At 39.7% G+C, this 23057-nt stretch overlaps 3 protein-coding genes across 5 annotated transcripts in view; 1 reads left to right on the top strand and 2 right to left on the bottom strand.

Annotated features, from left to right (window-relative positions):
- MAMLD1 (mastermind like domain containing 1) overlaps window positions 1–7249 on the bottom strand; it is a 253785-nt gene extending 246536 nt beyond the window's left edge. For both annotated transcript variants that reach the window (XM_079319018.1, XM_079319017.1), the window contains exon 1: window positions 7144–7249. The gene's annotated coding sequence lies outside the window, so the exon portion shown is untranslated. The remainder of the gene's footprint in view (window positions 1–7143) is intronic.
- A 1051-nt stretch (window positions 7250–8300) lies between these two features.
- Window positions 8301–10346, top strand: LOC306808435 (protein EOLA1-like). The gene is made up of 3 exons (XM_079319043.1): window positions 8301–8402; window positions 8634–8917; window positions 9798–10346. The coding sequence occupies exons 2-3, from the start codon at window positions 8665–8667 to the stop codon at window positions 10013–10015; spliced, it is 471 nt and encodes a 156-aa protein (XP_079175169.1). The 5' UTR covers window positions 8301–8402; window positions 8634–8664; the 3' UTR covers window positions 10016–10346.
- A 1970-nt stretch (window positions 10347–12316) lies between these two features.
- Window positions 12317–22478, bottom strand: TMEM185A (transmembrane protein 185A). 2 transcript variants are annotated; one of them, XM_079319039.1, is made up of 7 exons: window positions 22281–22478; window positions 19907–20083; window positions 18919–19126; window positions 16127–16210; window positions 15081–15257; window positions 13892–14015; window positions 12317–13399 (listed from the first exon to the last, which is right to left on the bottom strand). In XM_079319039.1, the coding sequence occupies exons 1-7, from the start codon at window positions 22316–22318 to the stop codon at window positions 13155–13157; spliced, it is 1053 nt and encodes a 350-aa protein (XP_079175165.1). In that variant the 5' UTR covers window positions 22319–22478; the 3' UTR covers window positions 12317–13154. The 2 variants fall into 2 exon arrangements, with proteins under 2 accessions (XP_079175165.1, XP_079175164.1); XM_079319038.1 differs by having other exon boundaries at window positions 15081–15272.
- Between the last annotated feature and the right edge of the window lie 579 nt (window positions 22479–23057).

The following is a 23057-nucleotide window of genomic DNA, read 5'->3' on the forward strand; positions in this document are numbered from 1 at the left end:
AAAAAAAAAAAAACAAACACATATTAATAAAGTCAGAAAAGCATGTTAAGTTTTCTCACATCTCACTACTTCTTTCACTTTTAATAACATCGTGTGCTGAGCTAAGGACAACATTCCAATGGAGGTACATACATATTTTCATACAGTGACAAAAACATTTTCCCAGTGATTCTGAAAAAAAATGCAAACTCAGGGCTCAGTATTGCTAACAAGATGAAGATTACTAATTAATGATTTTATTTGCAAAGAGTAATGTTGTAAAACAAACAGCTACCTTCATAATTAATAGGAATAAAAAGTATGCAGATGAATCAATCATTTGTTGCTCTTACATATTGGTTAAGAATTGATGTGTTGAAGAATTAGTGTGGAATGGGGAAGTATCCATCCTGTGAAAAAAAATCAGTATCCATCACCTATTTGTTTATTCTGCTGTTTCTGAAGCTGCAGAGAAAATTACTACCTGTCTGTGGTAACAGACAATTAAAAATAAAATAAAATTAAATTAAAAAACCAACCAAATTAGCTGAAGTAATTACTATCTTACTAAAATGAAAGCAGGCATTGAACAAAACAAATACAGCAACAAGTTCCTTCATATGTCCAGTTTCTTTATGCAGAACGTACAGTATGTGTGATGATGTTTCTGGTAGCTTGTGATGTATTGTACAACCATTTTAAACATCACTACACTATATCACAGACAAAAAATCAGTAAATACCGTAGTGCCTTCACACTCCTGGTCTTTCTTGCCAACGTGACTCCATAGTTCCTGAAGGTAAAAACTGCTATGGCTTTAGATTTTAAGTACTCAGCATAGAAATAACTTATATGTGGGAATCTAAAGTTGCAAGACTTTATAACACTGCACTGGCCCTGTGCCATTTGCACAGGCAGTAACAACACTGGAGGCTCTACTGTCTTCACCACTGCCAAAACTGATATATCAGACTTCAAGAAAGTTTAAATACTTATATTCAGAACTGTTATTTTTGGGCTTTGCACAGATTAAACTGCATTTAGTTTTAACTGGTAATTTCTGTGCATACTTTATATTTGTAGGCCAGATGGTTAAATGCAGCAGAAGATTATTATTATTACGTATTTACTTATACAGACCCATCCCTCTTGTATGTTGATGCTAACAAGAAAATAAAGACATTTCCAGAGAAGGCAACACCTCATTCTGATGAGACTCATAGCAGGAAATTTGTTGTCTCTGAGTTCTGTATATGACCAATTCACTAATTTCACAAAGTTATATCTGCATTCTCATCAATGAACACACAAATTCAAAATGTTCTGTTTTCATAGGCTAAACTTATGTAATCATGTTTTAAAATGTCAGCTTTTCTTTGAATGTTCACAAGCCAACATACTTTATAACACTATATTATAAATTATTTGTTGTTTAATATAGAGGCAAAAATACAGAACTGTTATCTAGCCCCCACCCCCCCAAAATGATAAAACAAACAAAATAATCCCAGTCACAGAGAGATTGGGGTTGGAAGGTGGCCCAACCCCCCTGCTAAAGCAGGGTCACCAGAGCAGGTCGTACAGGGTCACACATAGACAGATTTTGAGTATCTCCAGAGAAGGAGACTCCACAACCTCTCTGGGGAGTCTGTTCCAGTGCTCAATCACCCTCACAATGATTGCTAAGAACCTACATGATAGCAAAGAACACAATTCACACAGAATTGAAAAGGGAGAATGCACAGATTAATCACAGTTTAAATTGGAGTATAAATATGAAGTTAGTCCTACAAAATATCAAACCTAAGAAAGTTAGGTTTTAAAAACCCCTCAGATTCACAAGAAACCTGAACTTTAAGAAAATACTGAATAATGTAGTAAGGTGAAAAAAGAAAAGTGATTCAATAAAGGAAGCAGAGATAATGCAGCACTTGAATTTACATTTTATAGAAACTTACAAACTAACTTCATAGGGCACTACTAGCCCTACATTTCTGGACATGCTCAAGTTGGCATCAAACCTTGAATTCTCTATTAGAAAAGAGTATTTTGATCATCTTATTCCAGATTTATCACTTTGGCCACACTGTCCAGATTCCCTCCTTCTTTACCTACAACCTGTAGTACTGGGCAGTGGATATTTTGTTGCCTTCAACTAAACTTCTTACTGCCAATAAAACACTGAAGATTCTCAATACCTCTTTATCCAGAACATTCTGCTAGTGTTTTGCTGCCAGATAAGCTGGACATAAGGTTTCTTCTGCTTCTAACAAAACTAGCTTTTCTCTTTATTCCCTCGTGATTAAATCACTATTGGCGAACACTCCAAAGAACTGGCATCCTTTCTTCACTCTGTATGAAGACAACACACTGATTGAATGATTAAACAATGTAGTCCTCCCAATAACATTATGTGGCTTTTCAAACCATTAGAATAAATTCTTTCTGCTTGATCTTAGCATGCTTGAGGAGCAGGATTACAGGTACCACAGGTGTTTGAACTTCTAGGGTAATGAAACAGTGCAGGAGCTGCAGGAGAGTTGTAGTGCTGGTAGTAAAGCAGGACTGGGATTAGAGCTGGGAGTAGGAAACCAAACTAGAACAAAATTAAGCACGTAGTAACATGAAGCTTAATACAGACAGTTCTTGATTACCCAAATACACAGTCCATTGCACTGCACAAGGAGTCAATGTCCTCCTTCCCTCCCTTTAATGCAAAAATTTCAGTTATCAATATGAGGCATTTTCAAGTAGATTTTTCAAGTAAATGATAGTGCAAGCTACTGAGATAATTTGCTGTGTCTGTTCTAATCGTGGCTGTTTCTCCCAGAACAGAAGCAGAGCTGTCTCCAGGGGCAGCACAAGGAGGAGCCGGGCAGCCAGTGTATGTTGAGCTCTCCTTTGTGAGGGGATACAAGGTATTTTTATAGAGTTTATCTACAACGAAGGGGATATAAGCCCTCAATTCAAATCTATGTTCAGATTTTAGGCATATATATCCTTTATATTTTTGCTTGCTGATGTATTAGAAATGAGGTTTGTTTGACATGTTTATAAGCGATTAGAACATAATATGAAGTACCCCAGTGTACATTTAGATTAACTCTGTAGGAATAACTGACAGCATTGCATGTATACCTAAAGAAAGGTAAACCTTCATCTAAGTAGCCACATGTGATGGAAATGTACTGTATTTGCTAACGGGGACAATAAGGAAGTGGAAATCAAGACACCGGATAATTAAGAAGGCAATTAAGTCCAAAATATATATTAAAAAATAATCCTGAAACCAACTCACAAAACTCATTCAATAATAATGACTCATTTAGTAATATACATAAGTGCTTATCAGAAAGAGGAAGTTAGAAGCTAACTATTTTTTTATTCTTATGTAGAATGATAAAACCAGTTTTAATCATCACACATCAAACCAATCAGTTCTGTATTTGACTTTTATACATTTTTCTAACCATCACAATCATAAACATGCACAGTAACTCTATACAGACATCTATACCTATGTTTTGCAAGTCTCCCCTTTATTGCAAATATTTTTAGACAGCAAGAACAGAAAAACAACCTGTATACGCTAGAAGCAACATCTTCCCTGAATTCTTTAACAATTTTCTTCTCAGTAATATAACAAATAATTTACTGATACCTCTAAGAGAGACTATACAGATGCTAATATTCCACATCAACCAAACAAAAATGACCTCAAAGCCCCCCAAAACATAAGTAAAAAAAAACCTTCCCATCAAAAAGCCAAGAAGAAACAGAACTAAACCGATCCCTGACACGGAAGCACGTCTCGGGGACGACAGCTCAGAGAGGAAGGTAATTCAGAGGAAAACTGCATTTTCCATTTTGATTAGTGTTTTATCAATAGTCAAAGTAATGTTTTAGTCAAAAAAGAACATACAGAACCAGCCAGAAAAAGCAATTGCTTCTGCACATGAATACTTTTACTTACAGCTCTTTTCAGGAGTATCTTTTGTGGTTAATTCAAAATGGTGAGGCAACTAATTTTCTCTTCTTTCTTTAGGTATCTCCTGATTAGATGGAATGAAAAGGTACTTAGCCAAACATAGCAGAATTCTTGGAAGAACTCCCAAGCATTTTAAATGTCATATAAAGTAGATTTTACTAAGGAAACAAAAGAAGCCATTAATATCTTAGTTTAGTAGTGCAAACATTCTATTACTTATCTATTAGAAATAGCTCTTTATGATTTTTTAAAACTCGCACTGACATCTGGCATCTTAAAAGAGATTAAAACTCCAAATAGTTATAAAGCTAGACAGACAGCATCCATTAGATGAAGGAAAGATACCTGCTCCCTTTATAGCAGGACTGCTGATTAATTTTAAAAAAGGTTTTCAGCAGGCATTTCAGAGGGCACGAACCCTGGTTGAGGACTTACGACCATAAAAAGGTGTTGATCAGTCTAATCTTTTAAAATGTTTTATGCAGCAACATACAGCAGAGTTGGCTGTGGATTTGACATAATAATCAGCAGGGGAAGGAGAGTTCATTACTACAAGTTCTCCTTCCCCTGCACATTACCTCAGCACGAAGCCATGTATCTCAATCAAAAAAGATTACTATGGAGAGCTACACAAGTTGTTTCTAAATCAGCCAGCTTGGGGCTCAGCCTATAGCTGCAACCTTCTTTTAACCTTCAGAAAAGCAGAAGGACCATGATGGCCTCTAAATATTAGCCACCTATAAGTTTAGAAATAAATCACTTGGCATATGAAAGTCAGTAGCAGACCTGACCTGTCTCACACTAACACAACTGCTGCCCAGTGCAAACACATGGAAAATTCAGCAACAAGATCTAATGGAAAAGGGACAACCAGGACATTGTGTGAGGGCAGGTGAGGTCTAGGGGTGTCTAGCACATTGCAGAATACTGAAAAGAATATTTAATGCTTTGGCCTCACCTCTTTAAAATATTTCTCAGACACAAGAAAACTTTCCTGAAAGTCACCAACAATCTATGACTATGACTATTCATAATGCCCATATTTTTGACAAGGCTAGTGATGTCAGTGATGTGTTACAAACCAGAAATATGCTTTACTTGCAGGATGTGGGGGGAAAGGTGTGTATAAAAAAATAAGAGCCAAAGACTCAAATTTTCAGAAACTTGTTCAGAAAACAGTGTTGCAACAAATCTGGTAATAAGAGAATCATCTAAAGAAACTGGAGAATATGTTTACTGAACTAAGCTTAAGACATCATAATTTCTTATGACAAGTACAACAAGATACAAAATACCACGGCAAAATACAAGTATTATTTTAACTGTAATGTTAGAATCAGAGACTGAGTAAAATTAAGGCAAAGGGGGCAAAATGTAGAATGCTGATAGAAGCCCTTATGATGGAATTACTGCCAAAAGAATACAGTTGCAGCAGCACATTTCCCATTGTTTGATGTTCTAAAATGCAGTGTATGTGCAAATGTCAGTACAGATTCTCATGAATGTCAACTATTAAATAGTGACCATTCAATATAAATAATTGTATTGAATTGTATTTCATGGGTTATTAACAGCTGAAATTTTATTTTTGACCCCCAGTTTCCTGGAACATACTGCACCACATCAGTCTCCACTTTGGAAATGAATTGTAGCCGATCAAGTCCCTTGACCTGATTCTGACACAAGATATCCCAGCCCCTATTGCCGTGTACTGAACCCTGTAAAATCAGCTACTAAGTGAATGTGACAAGGAACAAAGCAATGCTTGCCTATCTAGATGAGATCAGACCTGAGTCGTTATAAATGATGTACCAGGGATTGTTTTAGCTCCACAGAAAGCAGCAACACATTCTGTAATGGGAATTATGTAGTCTTTGTTTTATCAAAATTAAGCTTAGAGACATTCTAAGGAAAGCTAACATAGAGGCACTGAAATGAAGTAGAAGTTACAGAAGCACAGACACAAGTTGCAGAATTTCCTGTTGGTGAGATTATATGTGAGGTGCTGCACCAAGAGGAGATAATTTGGGATTAGTGTTAGCAGGTGAAAGCCACAGTGACCAGAAAACAATAAAGTGCATCTAAGATGCCAAGCATAAGCTGATCATCTGCTAAAATCAGAATTAATTTCCTTTTTCATGTTCAGTGCTATACACTTTGAATTATTTTCTTCAATCCTGAGAAAACCAACTAAAGTCCCTTTACCACTCATCGCATAAAAGGTTGAACAATACACAAAGATTGCTAATTAAAGAGTCTTATTTACATACTGCTAGAAATTGTTACGTCTTCTGGTGAGTGTTCCAATATATGGAACAAGGTTTCTAAAAACCAAGTAAGACAGATTTGTGAGAGCAGATTTTCAACATATTTATTCACCTTTGGTAGTAGTACATGTATCTCCTGCTATTTATAATTTATTTAGAGCTGTCAAACTTGAGATTTTAAGTACCCTGGAGATGTTTCCTTAGATAAAAAAAAAAAAAAAAATCTATTTTATTTATGTGATGAAACACATGATACAAAAATAAAGCGACATGAAAACATTCTGGCCTGTATTTTCCCCAAAATAAATAAGCTCTACTTAAAATACAATTATACAGTGGAAAAATACCAAAAGCAAATACCAACCCTCCATGAATGCTCGTTACTCACTTGCAACTCTAAACAGATTCAACAGGTTCTAATACTAACCATGCACATCTAGCAAGATGGAAACAGCTTAAAGCAAAAAAAGCATTTAAAGTAATAACCCAGTAAAAACTATAATGAATTTAAACTCACATAGTCTATTACTTTCTCTTCTCATTATGATGTATTATAAAGGACTGGAATGACTCCATCTGGAACATTTTGAACAAGATATTGGAAGTATCCAGGGGAAAAATGGGATAATGAAGCAGAAGTTTCAGAAAATTGTAGTAAGTAAAACTAAGTCTCAACAGTTAAATTCTATAGGGCATAAAATACTTCAAAATACACAATATTCAGTCAAGGTATACTTAAAGCATATGCCAAAACCAGCTCTCATAAAAGTTATGTGAAAGGCTTATCATCAGAAAAGAATCACTTAACTCTTCAGTTACAAAATACTAAGATCACTTGTAAGGTTTTACCAAATATCCACTATTCACAAAGTCAGAGACCTGAACAAAAAAAACGTGACTAATCTTACCTTTTGCTATGTGAAATTCCTTTGCCCTTCTAAGTATAGGATCCACCCATCTCTCGTTCTCAATGTAATTCCAGCAGATCACTTTACTCTTTCCACCTGTGAGTTCCTAGAATTGTTAAAGTAAATAGAAGTCATCATTACTTTTCCCCTTTGTGAATGCTACTAGTCTTTTCCGTCCCTAACACTTTTCTTTTTCCTCTGTCTGTCTGTCCTAACTCACTCTTTTTGGTCAACATTTTCTCCTCTCTTTCTCCCAAAAGCATGCACGGCAAAGCGCCTCAAAAACTTCTTGTATTTACTGCCCTCAGCTGAAAGATAAGGCTTTACAGGAGAGTAATCTCCCATTATTTTTATTTGGACACAGATATACCTGCAGTTTTTTATCTTCTGGACCTGCAGAAATTTCAGGCAGGACTCAACTTCTCAACTTGCTGCGTCAGTACCCATTTTTAGTATGTCTGCCTTAATGAGGTCACTTTCATTTGTACACCTTGGAAATTACCAGGTACAAACAGGTGTTCACTGACATTAAATATATATGGGCTGTCCCTTAAAACTGAACACATACAGTGGGACTATACATCCATTCTAATCCTCTCCTTTACTAAATCATATTTTCCTGTAAGGTCTCTAGTTTCACTGTGTTCCCTAGTTCCCCACGCATTGCTCCCTGTTGTCAGGGCTCTCACTGGAACCAGCACACACAAAACCTATTGTCAAACAGTAACTGAGCTATTCAAAGCCTTGATGCAAAGCATCGATGCAAAACATGCAACTGAATGCAACAGGATACAGGTAAGACTGTCCTCAGAGAGTAGGCTTGGATGACAGCACTTTGGGAAACTCTGTCCCAGTGGCTAAAGCAAGCAAGGAGGTGAGCTGGGCCGCACGGAATTTTCATGTGCTAAATTACTCATAGTTATGACCAGAAGCGCGAAAGCCCTGCACCGGCCGGCTGCAGAGCCCGAGGTCCTGCGGACACGGCGCTCCCGGCGGAGGACAGCACCAAGCCCATGGCCCAACCCTCGCAGCGTCGCACGGACAATCCCCGGGCAGGGCACACGCAGCCCCTTCCTTCCCTCTGCACGCACTGCCGGGCACTCCGCACCGCCGCGGAGCAGCCCACAGCGCCATTCCTGCTCCCGGCAGCGGCGCGTCCCCGCCGCCGTGACGCCGCCTCGCGGCGCGCCCCGCCCCGCTCCCGGCATGCCCCGTCCGGGCGGGCCGGCGGCGCGGAGGGCGCCGTGCCGGCGGCGCAGGTAGGCGGCGGCCCCGGCCCCGGCCCCGGCCCCGGCCCCGGAGCGCTCCCGCAGGAGCCAGCGCAGGGCCCGGGCTGGGCCCGGCCGCGGGGGTGGCTGTTCGGGCGGCGCGGGCAGAGCGGGGCCCGCCCTTGGGGAGGCCGCGCATTTCTTTCGGTTCCAGAGCCGGGAGCTTGTCACCGGCATCCCCCGCTTGTGGAGACTGATTCCCGGGCGTCTATGTGTTTACAGAAAATAATCGGCTTCTGTTGGGAGCAGCGCGATGAAATTCGGTTGCCTTTCCTTCCGACAGCCCTACGCAGGGTTGCTTCTAAACCAAGTCAAAACAGTAGAGACCCGCTGGCGTCCTTTGCTATTAGCCTACAAGAACCGCACCATTGCTATTCATATAGCTGTCAAGGACTGGGAAGATGAAATATGGAGAGAAATTCTTCTGAATAGGTTGGGCATGACACCGAAACAACTGCAAGATTTGTTGGATGAAGGGGAAAAATTTGGCAGAGGAGTTATTGCAGGTTGGTAGCCTTAGGTTATATTTTCTCAGCAAACTTTCAGTTCCTTAATAGTTAACTCAAATTATGTTGCAGCGCTTTGCATGTCATTTAAGAGTATACATAAATAATTACATAAATAAATCCTATTTCAGTTTTTAAAACCCCGCTCTGTCGCTTTTGGTATTTGGGCAGCGAAGAAGTTTGTTCCTATAACAGTGCAGAGGCAGTGATGTTTCACTGCAGAAATTGTGCTGACATATAGCAGAGGTTGCTTACTATACACTTAAAGTTTTATCCAGTGCTCATTTGTACTAATTTATTGTAGGGTATCTTTGTTACACCATCCTTCACTGTCATTTAAATATTTTTAGCTATTCCAGCACAACAAATTTTTTCTATCACATACACTCAAAATTGTTGTGGTTCTACAGTGCTGAAAACTGTAGGTCCTACCTAATATGTAGATTTACAGCCTTAACATAAATTGCATTAATTGTGGAGTAGGTAGGAATTTCAAAATAGTTTAATGATTTTAAAATGTTAATAGAATTGTGGCTTGAGGGGAGCAGAGAAAGTCTTATCCTTTACTGAAGCTGGTCAAAGGCCAAATGTAGCTCAGGAGTTTTGATAGCAGCTGTGTCTTGTTAGATGCAGGCTGCTTTTCAAGTTCTACATCACTGATTTGTGGTGATTATCACTGTGCCCTCTCCCTTTTCTCCACCCGAGTTAAGTCATGTGGACTTCTACAGCAAACAGCACAGGTGGGAGGTATGCCTCCCTCTGACAGTGCTTTTCTAGTAACACACTGGCTATTCTCTGTGTCCTCAGGGAGGGTACTTGTCTAAAACTTTTCTCTAGATCCAACCGGCAACTAATTTTTTATTTTAATTGTAAAATACAGGATTAATTGACGTTGGAGAAACATCACTATATCCAGGAAACCTGCCTCCTGAAGAGATACTAGAGCTGGAAAACAAAGCTGTCCTCAGTAATCTAGAACAGAAATACTTGACCGTTGTTTCAAATCCCAGGTGGCTCCTGGAACCAATTCCTGCCAGAGGGAAAAAAGGGGTGTGGCAGGTGGACATCCCTGAAGAACTGATTCCTTCAGAATTGTAGGTGTTGCCTATTACTATTATTGTTCCTGCCTAAATGCAGGCTTATATTTAAGATGCTGACTTGTGAATTATATCAGCATCTTGTTAGGACTCTGTTCCAAAACTATTTGAAATGGCAAATACATTTGAAGAACTGCTTGGTTTGAGGCAAAACATACAAGACATCTTTATGACTGTTACAGGAAATTACTGTTTTTCTAGACTTTTCCAGTATAAACAATTAAGTAAAAGTTTTTTAAATGTATAGTTATGGATTGTGTGTTGATTTAAATATAAATTGATTTTTTGATATCTGCATCTCTTGTTATAGGAAAATGGTACTTAAAAGCTGGCTGCCTTGTCCTTCACGCCTCAGGCACTGTCATGGGGTGACTTTGTCATGTTGAATTATATCCCCATTCGTTTGTTTAGCCCAGACACAAGTTTTGTACCTTTAACGCTGGATTTGAGAGTGAAGGGGGAAAGGAGAAGCAATGGAATGTGAGCTGGTTGTTTTCAAAACACATGGATAGGAGTTTCATCCTTTGTCTCCTGGAGTGTGTTGCTGTGGTGGACAGCAGGAGACAGCTCTCCTGTGCTTTTAGTTAGTTTTTGACTAACTGAAGCACAGAAGTTCCCCAGACAATTTTTTTCCTTTTTCCTGGAATTATCTGAACTTGCTGTGGACTGGGGACCTCGGGGGAGCACCAGGAGCTTGCACCTGCAGTCCACTGGGGCCTGGCCTGGGCAGTGGCATTTTGCAGAGCTGGAGGGAGACTGAGCCAAGCTCCCACCAACAGGAGAGATGTTCTGAATCTGTCATCTCTTCAGAACAGCAAGAGGTTGTGTTGTTTTGTATTGGGGTGGGTTTTTTTGTACTTGGCAGTGCTTTGTCTGTTGAATAAACAGTTTTTTTCCACTTCTCTCTGAGGAAATTTCTTCCCGAACCAGCTGGGGATGGGCCGCTTGGGTTTGCTTCCTGGGGGCAGTCCCTTGGAGGTTTTCTCCTAAATTTGCCCTAAACCAAGACAGACACACAAGATTTGCATATGATGGATACAGCTCTGTGAGCTGACAGACTTTGCAGAAAGGCCATTTTGAGAAGGTGCTGGCACAAAATGAAATTGAGCAAGTATTACATTTTTTTCTCTTATGTAAGATGAAAAATATTAGTTGTTTTTGAAAATCGAATACTGAATTCAAGACAAATAAGAGCCATTAAATTCACACCTTACATTACAGTGAAAATCCATTTGATTTTCTGGAGCAAATCCTGAAAGTTTTTTGTGCCACACCTAGGCACAGCTCTAAGAACAGGACAAGTAGCAGAGCCTTCATGTTCACTTTTCAGGAGCACTTAGGAAACTGTCCCCTTAGACTACAGCACAGCACTTCTGCCAGAGCTGTGCGAGGTACCTTGCACCCCAGTGCTGGCACCCAGGGCCTGCAGATGCCCTGTCTGAGCCACATGTGGAGCTGGGCCATGACCTCGACACAGAGGAGCTGCTGCCAGCACAGCTGGAGGGGTGGGAAGTGACTGCAGGGCAGGGCTGTGTGAAGCAGAGCTGCTCCCTGGCCCCAGCCAGGCCCTGCTGTGCCTTGGCTGAAGGGAAGGCACAGAGGCTGGAGCTCCTCAGGGTTTGAGGAGTTGTATGGGCATCACTGCCTCGAGGACCTGCCCTGGCACTGTGCTTGGCAGGTGAGGCCTTCCCCAGTGCAGAGCTGTGCCTGTTTCCCCTTGGACCTGCTGTGCACGGACTGCTCTCCTCCTGGGAAGTGGCTTCTCAAGCAAGCTCAGCTTCTGATTTTCTTTTCCATGGTGGTATGCAGCCAAATTCACATCCAGTAACAATCCCACCGATGATAAATTTTTTGAACCAGAATGTAGTAAAAATAAATATAAATAAAATAAAACCATAACAAAATTTAAACTGTGGGATGGCATAGTGCTGGATTGGTTTTCAGGCAGTTGCTGTTCCACAGCCAAGGAAGGGGAGATCTGGAGCAGCAGAAATGGAAGTGCTGCATCCAAGCTTTTCAGGCATAGACCTTGAACATATGCAGAAATGTCCACATACTCTGCACTTACTGCCATGCTAACACTAAAGAAATGAGATCCATAGTATTTAAGCTATCTAAACTGTGGGTTACCTAAACAGAGAGCAGCTGCAAGGGTTTGGGAACATCATACACCTGTTTTTATAAGCTCCAGGACTACACATTTCATAGACTCTATTTCTCCAAAGCACCTCTAAGTCCAAGGCACACTGTCAAAGCAGGTCTTCAGACAAAAAAAAAAAATGCTATGCCAACACCAACAAGATCCTATCTTGAAAAGTTTAATCATTTACACTGACCAACACAAAGTTGGTAACAAAAACCAAGCTATGATATTTATACCAGCTAACCAACAGCTGTGAAACCTACCACACATGTTTCTGGCATAGACCACACAATGGAAGGAGGAAGAGCTTATTGGTCTAATGGGAGAATGGTACATGCTGCTCAAGAAGAATCAAAAACACGAAACCGGAAAAGCAACAAAAACAACATGTTAACTCCCAAGCCAGCAGAAAAGTTAAAATACATGAAAATTTACATAGCTAACTCAAAAGCATCGTGCAAGTCATCATATATTCTACTTTCCCCCCCCCAAAACAAAGCTTTCCAGTGTTACCTCAGAAGTGCAACACTCTTGTGGCCTCTCTGGTTGAGACAATGATTGTGGCTGAACAGAGAAAGAAGTAAAGAGGTACAATGCTAAGGCATCCCAAAGCATTTAAGAGAGACATGAAAACAAGCGTATATTTAGGACCTAAAAGACACCTGGAATAGCATAGGCATTTCATACAGGGTTTTTAAAAAAATACTTTTAGATAATACTTATACTGTACACAACAGGACTTTTAAACAATATATTACACTGCTAAAAATGTTCATATAAATACTATACAGGCAAGTGTGCAACCAACCTGTCAGGAAGGTTCACAAGACAACCACATATTTCTGGAAAAGCACTCAGATTATCTTCAAGATTTCTGATTTGTGTAATCCAAGCCACTGATTCAGCAATACCTATTTTAAAGGAACTGGGAGAAGGCATGAGATGAAATACATCTGTCTGCTGATGACCAATTCAAGTTTAATATGCTACCGTCATCTTAATCTGGCATATCAATGTTTAACTTGGGAGGTGGAATCACATATTTTCCAGGACTCTGTGTAATGACCACTCCAGTCTTTTTTCGAAACATTGGTGCAATTTTTGGCGGTTCAGGCAGTGGCATTTCTTCTGTCTCTTCATTATCTTCATGATGAAGATCGTAAGAGATATTTCCATATTCTCGCAAGAATGGGAAAATTTCAAGCAGGAACTGGCAAAAGTCTTTGCGAATTCCAAACCACCCTAAAATAAACCAGATCATTTTACACTATTAACAGAATGAACACTTAATTAAGACAGACCATTTAAGGTCTCTTGATTGCTTGCATATAAATACGATTTGTTAATGCTGCTTCTCAGTGTTCCTTATGCCTATCATAACATTACAGTTTAGGTTGTTTACAGAAAACCTGTACAAGCATTTGCACAGTTCCATGTCTGCAAATGCATGCCTGTGCATAAATCCATCTACACATATTACAGTTACACCATCCCAGCAAGAATCCATTCTGTTTCACACATTACACGGTGTCGGGTCACATCAGTACAGAGTAGGAACACAGAAGAGTTAGCATCTCAACCAAAGTAAACAGTGTCACAGGGGAGGACACTAAGCACTGAAACCTTACTACAACTGCTTGAAAACAGTCGCAACAGAAAAGCCCTTTTTAAAAATACAAATCTTAATAAAATACATTGAATTTTAATCTGTTTCCAGGATTCTGAAATACTTACAATGATTGCCTCCTTTTTGTCCAAATGTTGTTGCCATTAATGTTATCAGTGAAAGCCAGAGAGGAACAAATATGGGTATGAAAGAAAAAGAATTATGCCCATCTAGTCTGTGTACTAGCAAGATCTAAATGGTAAAGAAAAAAAAAAAAATGTAATGTCAGTTTGATTGTAATACTCATTTTCAAACTGCTTAAAGCATATGCTGGAGCTGAAATATTTAATTTCACACATCTCTGAGGAAAACATGGCCTTCATAGCAGCATTTAGTTATAGTTCCAATGTGATACACATTTTACTCAAGAAACTTTAAGGGAACATAGATTTCTTAGCCTGCAATACAGGACATGACCAAAAGTATGAAGCCTATCACCATGTGTTGAAACCAGGTGGGGCACTGATCCTTATCTCTGTGGGAGATATCCTCTGCTAATGGGCCATCTGTTTAAAACCCAGTGGGGCAGTGTTCTTTATCTTTTCCACAACCCATCCTTCTTCCAGGGGAGATACCTTCCTTTATGGGCCATTGAGTCCCACAGCATGACTGATAAAATTACCTCATCCCCCTATGAGATGCTCCACCCAGGGGGAGGAGCCAAGCATTTCCTACCTAGATAAAATCTGATATTTGGAGCATCAAAGCAACCTTTTTCTGCTATTTTCCAGAGGAAAACCGGACCTTTCCACATCATCACTGCACTTTTGGAGGAAAGTTGCACCCTTTTACAGGATCTCTGCTTCAACTGAACCACATCTGTCACTCCAGGAGGACTGTAGCCACCATTTAATCAGGCTTGCTACCCTGACTGAGGGGTATCAGGTTGTATTCTGACTCTGTCAGTGTTTTAGGTTTGTTTTTTGTAATACTGTATTTCTATTTTAATTTTTCCTAGTAAAGAACTATTATTCCTATTCCCATATCTTTGCCTGAGAGCCCCTTAATTTTAAAATTATAATAATTTGGAGGGAGAAGGTTTACATTTTACATTTCAACAGAAGATCCCGCCTTTCTTAGCAGACACCCGTCTTTCAAACCAAGACAATAGAATTCTCATTTGTGTTTCATATTTGCTGTTAGTATTTTATTCCAAAACAAAGAGCAGTATTCTCATTTCAGTAAGTTAAAAAAATCATCATTCATTACTTTCTGAAAAGGAACAAGACATATCAAATTCATTACAGCTTTTCCTACCTCAAATGTGAGCAGTGGAACTACAATTGTCATCCAGCTGACAGCCATGGTTATGTGTGTCCTCCTCTGCTCAGCAATCACATCCATGGAGCGCAGGAACAGCACAGACCACACGATGTAATAGAGCACAACAAGGCACAGGAAGGACATCAAGATCCACAGTGGAACACAGACAACCTGAAAGAAAGACACCTTTTTTTTGTTTCAGTTGTGGATTTTTTTTTTTTTTTATATATAAAGAGAGTCTATGTATTAAGCCTAAACAAGAAAATTAGGTTTTCAACTAATATAACATCTGACAGAAGGGCATGAAACTCGTGTGTTGTTTCAAAACAAATCAGTTCAGGGGTTCCCAACTTTCTAAACCAAATCAAGCTGAAACAATTTAAAATTAAGGCTATGTAGTTCCACTTTGGTAAGACTTCTATGATTTTGCGTGGGCTCAAACTGGACTTGAAACTGATTTTTAGCAAGTACTTTCTACACTGGATACCTTACTTTACAGGGTCACAATTATTTCTCAAGTTGTTGGTTTTTCTTACAATAGAAAGGACAGACAACCATGCCAGTGTGAGTTTTATGGTAATTTACAAAAACCCAGATACAGCGCTTTTGTATTCTAAAAGGACTTGGGACAGGACATCTCAGCAGTTTTGACAGTGACTACCTGCAGAGTAAGTGGATTTACATTCATGGTAACACAACAAATTAGTTATTCACCAATACATTCTCTAACTTACCAATAATTTTCATGGCTTGTTTAGTGTTCCCATTGGGAACTTTGGGTGAGAATTTCCCTTTCAACTGCTGCTCAGAGACTAACTGCAGTTGATGGCACATTCCTCATCCCTCACAGAATGATGTGTCCAAAGAACAGCCTCTGATTCCCATGATCACTGAATGAAATGCCAGACCTTCAGTGAAGGATTGCTAAGCAAGCAAAAATGGGATCATGGACTCATCATGTATTAACTGTTCCCTAGAATAAGTACCTTAATGAAATTCAGCATTTAAACAAAGATAAGAAGAAAAGACTGGTTACATACAAGCCATGGCCATCTGATGATCTCATCTAGTCTGAGTGCAATAAATATGAACTGCAGAATATTGACTGAACACAAAATTTCCAGCTAGAAAAAGAAAAAAAAGACATTACTTAACTCTTAGTATGATAAACTTACTTCCAGAATAACCAATGAATCTGTCAAAGCACTTCTCTGACCCCATTCTTACCAGTGAAATATGAAAACTTATTTGCATTTAAAATTTCTATTACTAGACATCACTAAATCTGTGTGGGTGTGATCCCAACCACATAATGAAGAGTCAGCTGTTTTCAAGATCTTCCTAATATTAAAAAAAAAAAATAAAAAAAAGGCACTTAGAGTACTTGGAGAAATAAGAAAAGCCAAACTAATCAGAATGAAAAAAGCAAAGTATCAGAAAATAACTGTACTTTTCATACAATAAATGCCGCTAGAAAGAAATTAAGTAGTAAAAAGACCTTCAACTTAAAAGTAGCAAAATTAATCTTCTGGAATATTTCATAGTTTCATTAATGAGCAGAACTACCAAGAGTCCAAATTAAAAGTGCAAGTAAAATTTAAAGCTCTATCTAGGGAAAAAATAAATACATGGAATATTGGAATATGACATCCAAATTCACATAATTTACTGTATAATTGAGTTATTTTAAACGACACTGAAGACATGGGTTTTGTGGCAATAGAGAAAAGCAATACTTCTCATTAAAATGTTAGTGAGAGGTTTTCATGAGTCCTGCTTGCCACAATAAGAAACAGCCTTTCAGTATACATTTTGTTAAAAAAAGTCTATGCCTAGCTTGAACAAAGTGAGACAATGAAACACTATCACACACAGCAAAATTCTATTTCCAAATTTTATGGGCAGCCCTACAATGGGTGGGATCTTCAGAGACCACAGAATTATTAAAAAAAAACTAAACAGAAGCTTTTGAATGCAAACTAGAAACATTACTCATTTTAATAAAAAGCATGCAGTTATGTAAGGCCTCTTTTAAATGTAGTATTTTTCTGAAGGCAGACACTACATGCTACTTTTCACTAACACACATTGTTGTGTTAGTCAGTGTAGACTGTGATTTGGATAAATGCCTTTGAAAGTTACAGTGCAGGGAGTCAGAAATCCAACAGACAGCAGGCACCTTCAGCCAGCTTCAGGGACAACACCAAAGTCTCCACTGTTCAAATACAAATTACTTTGAAAAGACTAAAAAAGCAGATTTAAATTTTTTTACCACTGACTTTCCTAAAAGAATAAAACACCAATTCCCAACCCCCCCCCCCACTCAAGAGTAAGACCAAGCAACCAGAAAGCTGCAAGAGCAAAGAGAGAGAGAAAAATATAAAAATCAGAGGATCAATTGTAAATGATTTTTAGAATCAAGTTAACATATGAGATCTACATGGCAAATATGCACACATATTTGCAGTGCTCACAACTTAATAAATTCAACGTGCATTAAACAGTGCTTTGCTGACTATAAAACAGTGTAATACATGAAAGGAAGCTTTTTTTGAGCCCACCATGACACAGGGACAAAAACCCAGCACGTACTTACTGATCACCTAATCAGATGCAGAACAGGAAAAGATAATGTGTTTCAGATTAAATACTTATGAAAATAATAATATATTAACAACTGCTTTGATTACTCAAGTCAAAAACTGATGTCCTGGATTAAAGGCAGACCCTTTATGTTTCTAGCAAATGAAAGGGAAATAATGAAATCTTCTCAGAGTAAAAAGAAGAGAAAGCAGAACAGCACTAAGTGAAGATGACTAAGAATAAAAAAAAAAAAAAAGAAAAAATTTAGTTGAGACAACTGTTGCCTTTTATGGATTCCACTTTCTTCTGCCAGTACTCAGCAGCTGTGCAGTCATCTGTAAATCAATGGGTAATCAAGCATCATCCAGTAGATGGCAAGCACCTCCACACAAATTTTACTTTTAGCAATGGTTAAATGGTAATAGAACCCTGCAAAATAAAATTCTATTGGCAAATGTTTCAAAATGAACTGAGGATACCAGTTTACCAGCCATCATCAACAATCACTTACCAAAAATGTTTCTCTCTATTGAAAAACTCATCTTATGCTAATGTTAGAGAAATAGACCCTTGAAATCAAAATACCTGAAAAAGCTGAGCCTCATCTAAAAATCAGATTTTTAACTCTCATGGTGTAGTTTGAGGACATAGCAAATGAAAAATTCCTTTAAAAAATTAATATGGAATCTAAATTTATTGCAAAATGTCACAAGCAATGTGGGAGCACCTTGAGAATCCTTCCAAGGTTCTTCCAAAACCAAAGGAAGTTAGAGATTAAGATAGAGGCAGAAAATAAAACCCTAATGTTACTGCCTACCTTTCACATTCCCAAATTAAAGATTAAACACACAGATTGTGATATTAAGATATTTTCAGCCCTGATTATGTGGGGCTCTGGAAACTCAGTTCTACCTAGAGATAGTGCTTTGCAATCAGTGGAATTTTTTTCTGCTGTTTCCATCTAAATGTCTCGTATTGACCTACACTACAGCGTTCCTGGCAAGTTATTTTAAGAGAAAATAAAAAGCAGGTTCAAAACATGCTACCATTTGGTAGCTGAAGAAACTGGAACATACTAGAAAAAGTTTTATTATTCCTGACCCCGATTTCACTCCCATTTGCAGGTAAGTGCAATTAATTGGACTGATGTAGTCTTCTGTATTGTGCTTTCCTGAGAGACAAACTGCCACAGAATTGATCCCAAGTCCTGCAATGCCAGGACTTTTACACATCAAAACTGAAGCCTCACCTCCAGAGACCTGTCGTGTCGGAATCCCCACACACAAGCTGCAACTGAGACTGGAGACACAAAGAACAGTGGCATGAAGACCAGAAGCCAGAAATGGGTTCCTCTTTCAATCCTGTCACACACCAGGACTTCAAACATCAGCAACAGCAGGTGGATGCCTACTGCAATTAACATAGCTTTGAACTCCACACAGGTTTCTCCTTCTGCTCTGAAGAGAGGATAAGGAAAAATTTACTTGCCTGTAAGAAAGCACATTACCCTGCAAACATCCCAGGACATTTGCTTGAGCTTCAGCTATTAACGCTTGTTTTTAAGAAACATACACATTACACCTATTAAACTCCACTCCTGATGACCTGATCAGATTTCTTGCCAATAAAGTTTCACATTGGAAATATTTTAGTGAAAGGGTGCAGTGGGATTTTCACAATTTGAAAATTTTTTAAGGATTCCATAGCTAGGCAGATAGAATAGGATTTCCTTCCTAGTATATCAACAGTCAGCTGTCATGCAGGCTGTTAGGAAATAAGCTAAATTTAAAATTATCTATTTGATTTCTGCATCAGCATTCCTTGAATCAACATCTTTCCCTAGAATTTCTTTATTTACCTAAGCCAGAGTATTGCAACAGATATTTTATGTTATTAAAAGTAAAATGCCTGTAAAATAACAGCACACATAGAGCTTCTCCCTACACCATTAGACCCATTACTAGAAGTAGCAAACAAGATCTCACCCACACCACATGTGGGTGTATCAGGAGATCTGTGCACCAAAATTTTTCATTTAATATTCACCACCGAGAGAAAAGTGCATTTATTGCACTACTTTTAAGGTCATTTTTCTTTTGACCTGGGACCTTCAAATTCACATTCTACTCAAATTACCAAAAAACAGTGATGTATTTAAAGATGTGAAAGTTATTTTGTCCTAGACTGACAAGAGCCAACATTCCCTCTGTTTTGCCAAACAAACATCATTAACTTACCGATACTGTGGGTTTCGGGCCCATACTCCTGTTCCCACTGAGGCACCAACAATCACCATTAACTTCCACAGCCATATTGGAGCAAACACAGCCCAGTAACTCCACTGAATTTTGTCATCCAGACGTAGAGAGAGCAGCACAGAGAAGAGCAGCAGGCAGGCATAAATAAGGAATTTGCTATTGAACAAACAAACAAAAAAACCAGGGAGGAATCAAGGCAGGCAATTTCACATTAGCTTTGTAGAGGACACAAAATTAGTCACAGCTGAAATTTCACTGGGATACTTCCTAAGAGAAAACATGTTGAGCTTATTTACAAAGAATCAAATATTTCATCATAGGTACACCACAAATGGTCATCTCTTTCACTTATAAAACCACTGCTTCAAGGAAACACATCAGAAGCATTTTTGCATAACAATCTCAGTGAATGGACTGAGATAAAGTTCCCTTCCACAAGGATACAGTCAGGAGCTGTATTATTAAAGGCTCACAAATATACCAGGTGTACATATTTCTAAAAAATGTTTTGTCATATAAATCAAATTAAGTAGCTTTTGATATTCAAAACTGAGTTAAGTAATTTATGAAATTTTGTCCACACCAATTTTAACTAAAGGTTAAAAGTTACTGTGAACTGTAAATTCACATTCAGTTAAAAAAACAATACTGTAGAAAAGAAAAATCCAATACGTTAAACTTTTAGCAAAGTTACCTATTATACACTGAAGTTTCTCACTGGAATATTGAGGGTGATGCTTAAAAATTTTGAAATAGCTATATTGATACAGTTTATAACAAAGTCAATTTAAGAATGAATAAACACATCCAGAACACTTGAGCAGTGGCACAGCAACTTCTTGTACCATCAAAAATCAGACAGAACATTACATAGTAGACGATTTCTTCAAAGGACAGGAAGGGAAAAGTCTCCCAGCCATCCACCAGAAGCTCACGGACTGCTTTACAAAACCTATAACTAGATTTCAACACTGCTTCAGTGAAGTAATTGTACACATTTTAAAACATGGATAACCTAAGGAATAGAATAATGCAGCAACAGTCAGGAATGCTACCATTTCTCCAACAGCACGACTCAAACTACCCACCTTCACTCACATGAAATAACAATGCATTCATCAGAACAGGATCACTACATTTGATATCAAGATGTTTTGTCTCTACTCAGAACAAGTGTTTCATCTGCACCTTAATAATGAAAAATAGATTTATTGTGTCAGCAACTACCTCAGGATAGGATGATATAAACCAGTCACACTTCACAGCAGCAAAGAGATGTCTCAGTTCCTTGGCTAGTTATCCTTTTTTGACATTCAGTATTTCTGTAATTTGTACTTTCCCTGGCTCCTCAATAAATGCAGCAGTGAAATACCACTGCTCCCCGGGTGTTCCAGGCACATCAGAACACAAAGACACAAAGTGCAAACTTGCCCATTCATCACTCAGCACCCAAATAAGCTGCAAGCATTGCTCTGCAGTAACAAAACTTTATAAGCTTCTAAAACTTCTGCTCTTACTTTTCCTTTACTCTGACCACTCATATTTCAATTGATAATTTCAGTCCCTGTAACAATGCATTTCCTGGAGCTTTTGTTTGTCTAAACAACTAACTGAACACAGCCTGCTATAACTGGCATCACATAAGGCCTCTTTCACGTGCAAGGTTTTTTCAGGACTCAATATCTCAAGCCACGTTACAGAATTTACTTACAGGCCCTTAGTCTGTGGTCTTGAAATAACTAGTAAAACCCGGTAAAATTTAGCTCATTCTCTCAGTTTCTTTAAAAGTTATATGTCCGCACTTGCTTGAAGAGCCACCAGTTTGCAGGGACCATCACATAGTTAATTTGAAGGGACCCCGAAGGAAGGGCTCGCCTTGCCCGGTGCTCCCCGTGTCGCGCAGGGCTGTTCACACCTGCGGGCACGGAGCCTCGCACCCCAGAGCACAGCGGCGACACATTCAAACACCAGAAAGAGCCTGGCAGTAATCTGCCAAAGCTACACAATAACAAAGCAGATGGCTGGAAGTGGGGCTGGAAAGCAGATGTAGAGCGCTCGCTTTCCCAGCGCCTGAACTCGAACCAGCCCCGGGGAGCGCGCACCGACACCCGGGGAGCTGGGAAGGCTGGATTCGACGATCTCAGAGATCTTCTCCAACATGGTAGATTCAATGATTCGGGACAGGAAACCGGCCGAGAACGGCGTGTTCCAAATGCCACCCGAGCTAGCGGTGCGGAAGGGCCACCCGAGGCCGCCCTCCCCTCCAGAGCTGATGGGTCCCGCGCCCAGCGCTGCTCCCGACCGGGCCCCCGGGCTAACCCTGCCAGGCCGGGGCTGCCCGTGCCGTACTCACCTGGGGTTGAAGTCCTGGAAGAAGCCGCGCAGGTTCATCGCGGCCCCTCTACCAGGCGCTCATGGCGCGGCCCCGCCACCTCTCCAGGGCCTGGCCTGCCCGGGCCTCGCCGCCGCCCCGCGCATGCGCGCGGCCCTCTGCCGGGAACCGGGCGGGCCAAGCAACGCCGGGCTTCAGGAGCGGGCGCTGCGCATGCGCACGGGGCACGGCGGCGGCTGCGCCAGGAGAGGAGCGGGGCAGGAGCGGGGCAGGGGCGGGGCGGGCGGCGGAGCTAAGGCGCTTCTTCGGCTTCTCCGGGAACTTCTCCTCATTTCTGCCCCAAACCAGGCTCCTGCCAGTGTAAACCCAGTCCAGCGGGTCCTGGTGCTGCATGGTCTCGTAAAAGTCCCTCTCCAGCTCTCTCGGAGCTCCTAAGATACTGGAAAGTGCTCTAAGGTCTCTCTGGGGCCTCTCTTCTCCAGGCTGAGCAGAATTTGAGTGACAGTTTCAGAATCTCTGGGCAACTCTAGGACAATTAAATACCCGGGCATTTAAGGACAGGTCCACAAAAAGTTTGTCATAATCCAGTATTCAGTGAAAAATGTTTCAAGTACAAATTTGAAAAAACCCAAATTATGTATGTACCTTCTTGGAGACAAAATACTGGGTGCTAAAAATCTTCAGCCAAACTAGAAAAGGTATAAAAAGAATCAAGGTGGACTTAAATGAAACAAATCGTTGTCAGAAAGGCGAGAACTGAGCTTTTTGTTGTTTGGGGTTTTTTGGTTTGTCCATTTG

This window comes from Erithacus rubecula (genome assembly GCF_903797595.1).
Source record: "Erithacus rubecula genome assembly, chromosome: 15".
NCBI lineage: Eukaryota > Metazoa > Chordata > Aves > Passeriformes > Muscicapidae > Erithacus > Erithacus rubecula.

What these genes read in the sequence shown, in the direction of transcription:
- TMEM185A (XM_079319038.1), bottom strand. Translation starts at nt 22,318, where the DNA reads ATGAACCTGCGCGGCTTCTTCCAGGACTTCAACCCCAG. An exon ending in TTCCAGGACTTCAACCCCAG is followed by an intron (nt 20,084 to 22,280) that starts GTGAGTACGGCA and finishes TTTGTTCAATAG; the next exon opens with CAAATTCCTTATTTATGCCT. An exon ending in TTCCACTGCTCACATTTGAG is followed by an intron (nt 14,016 to 15,080) that starts GTAGGAAAAGCT and finishes TTTACCATTTAG; the next exon opens with ATCTTGCTAGTACACAGACT.
- LOC306808435 (XM_079319043.1), top strand. Translation starts at nt 8,665, where the DNA reads ATGAAATTCGGTTGCCTTTCCTTCCGACAGCCCTACGCAGGGTTGCTT. An exon ending in TGGCAGAGGAGTTATTGCAG is followed by an intron (nt 8,918 to 9,797) that starts GTTGGTAGCCTT and finishes TGTAAAATACAG; the next exon opens with GATTAATTGACGTTGGAGAA.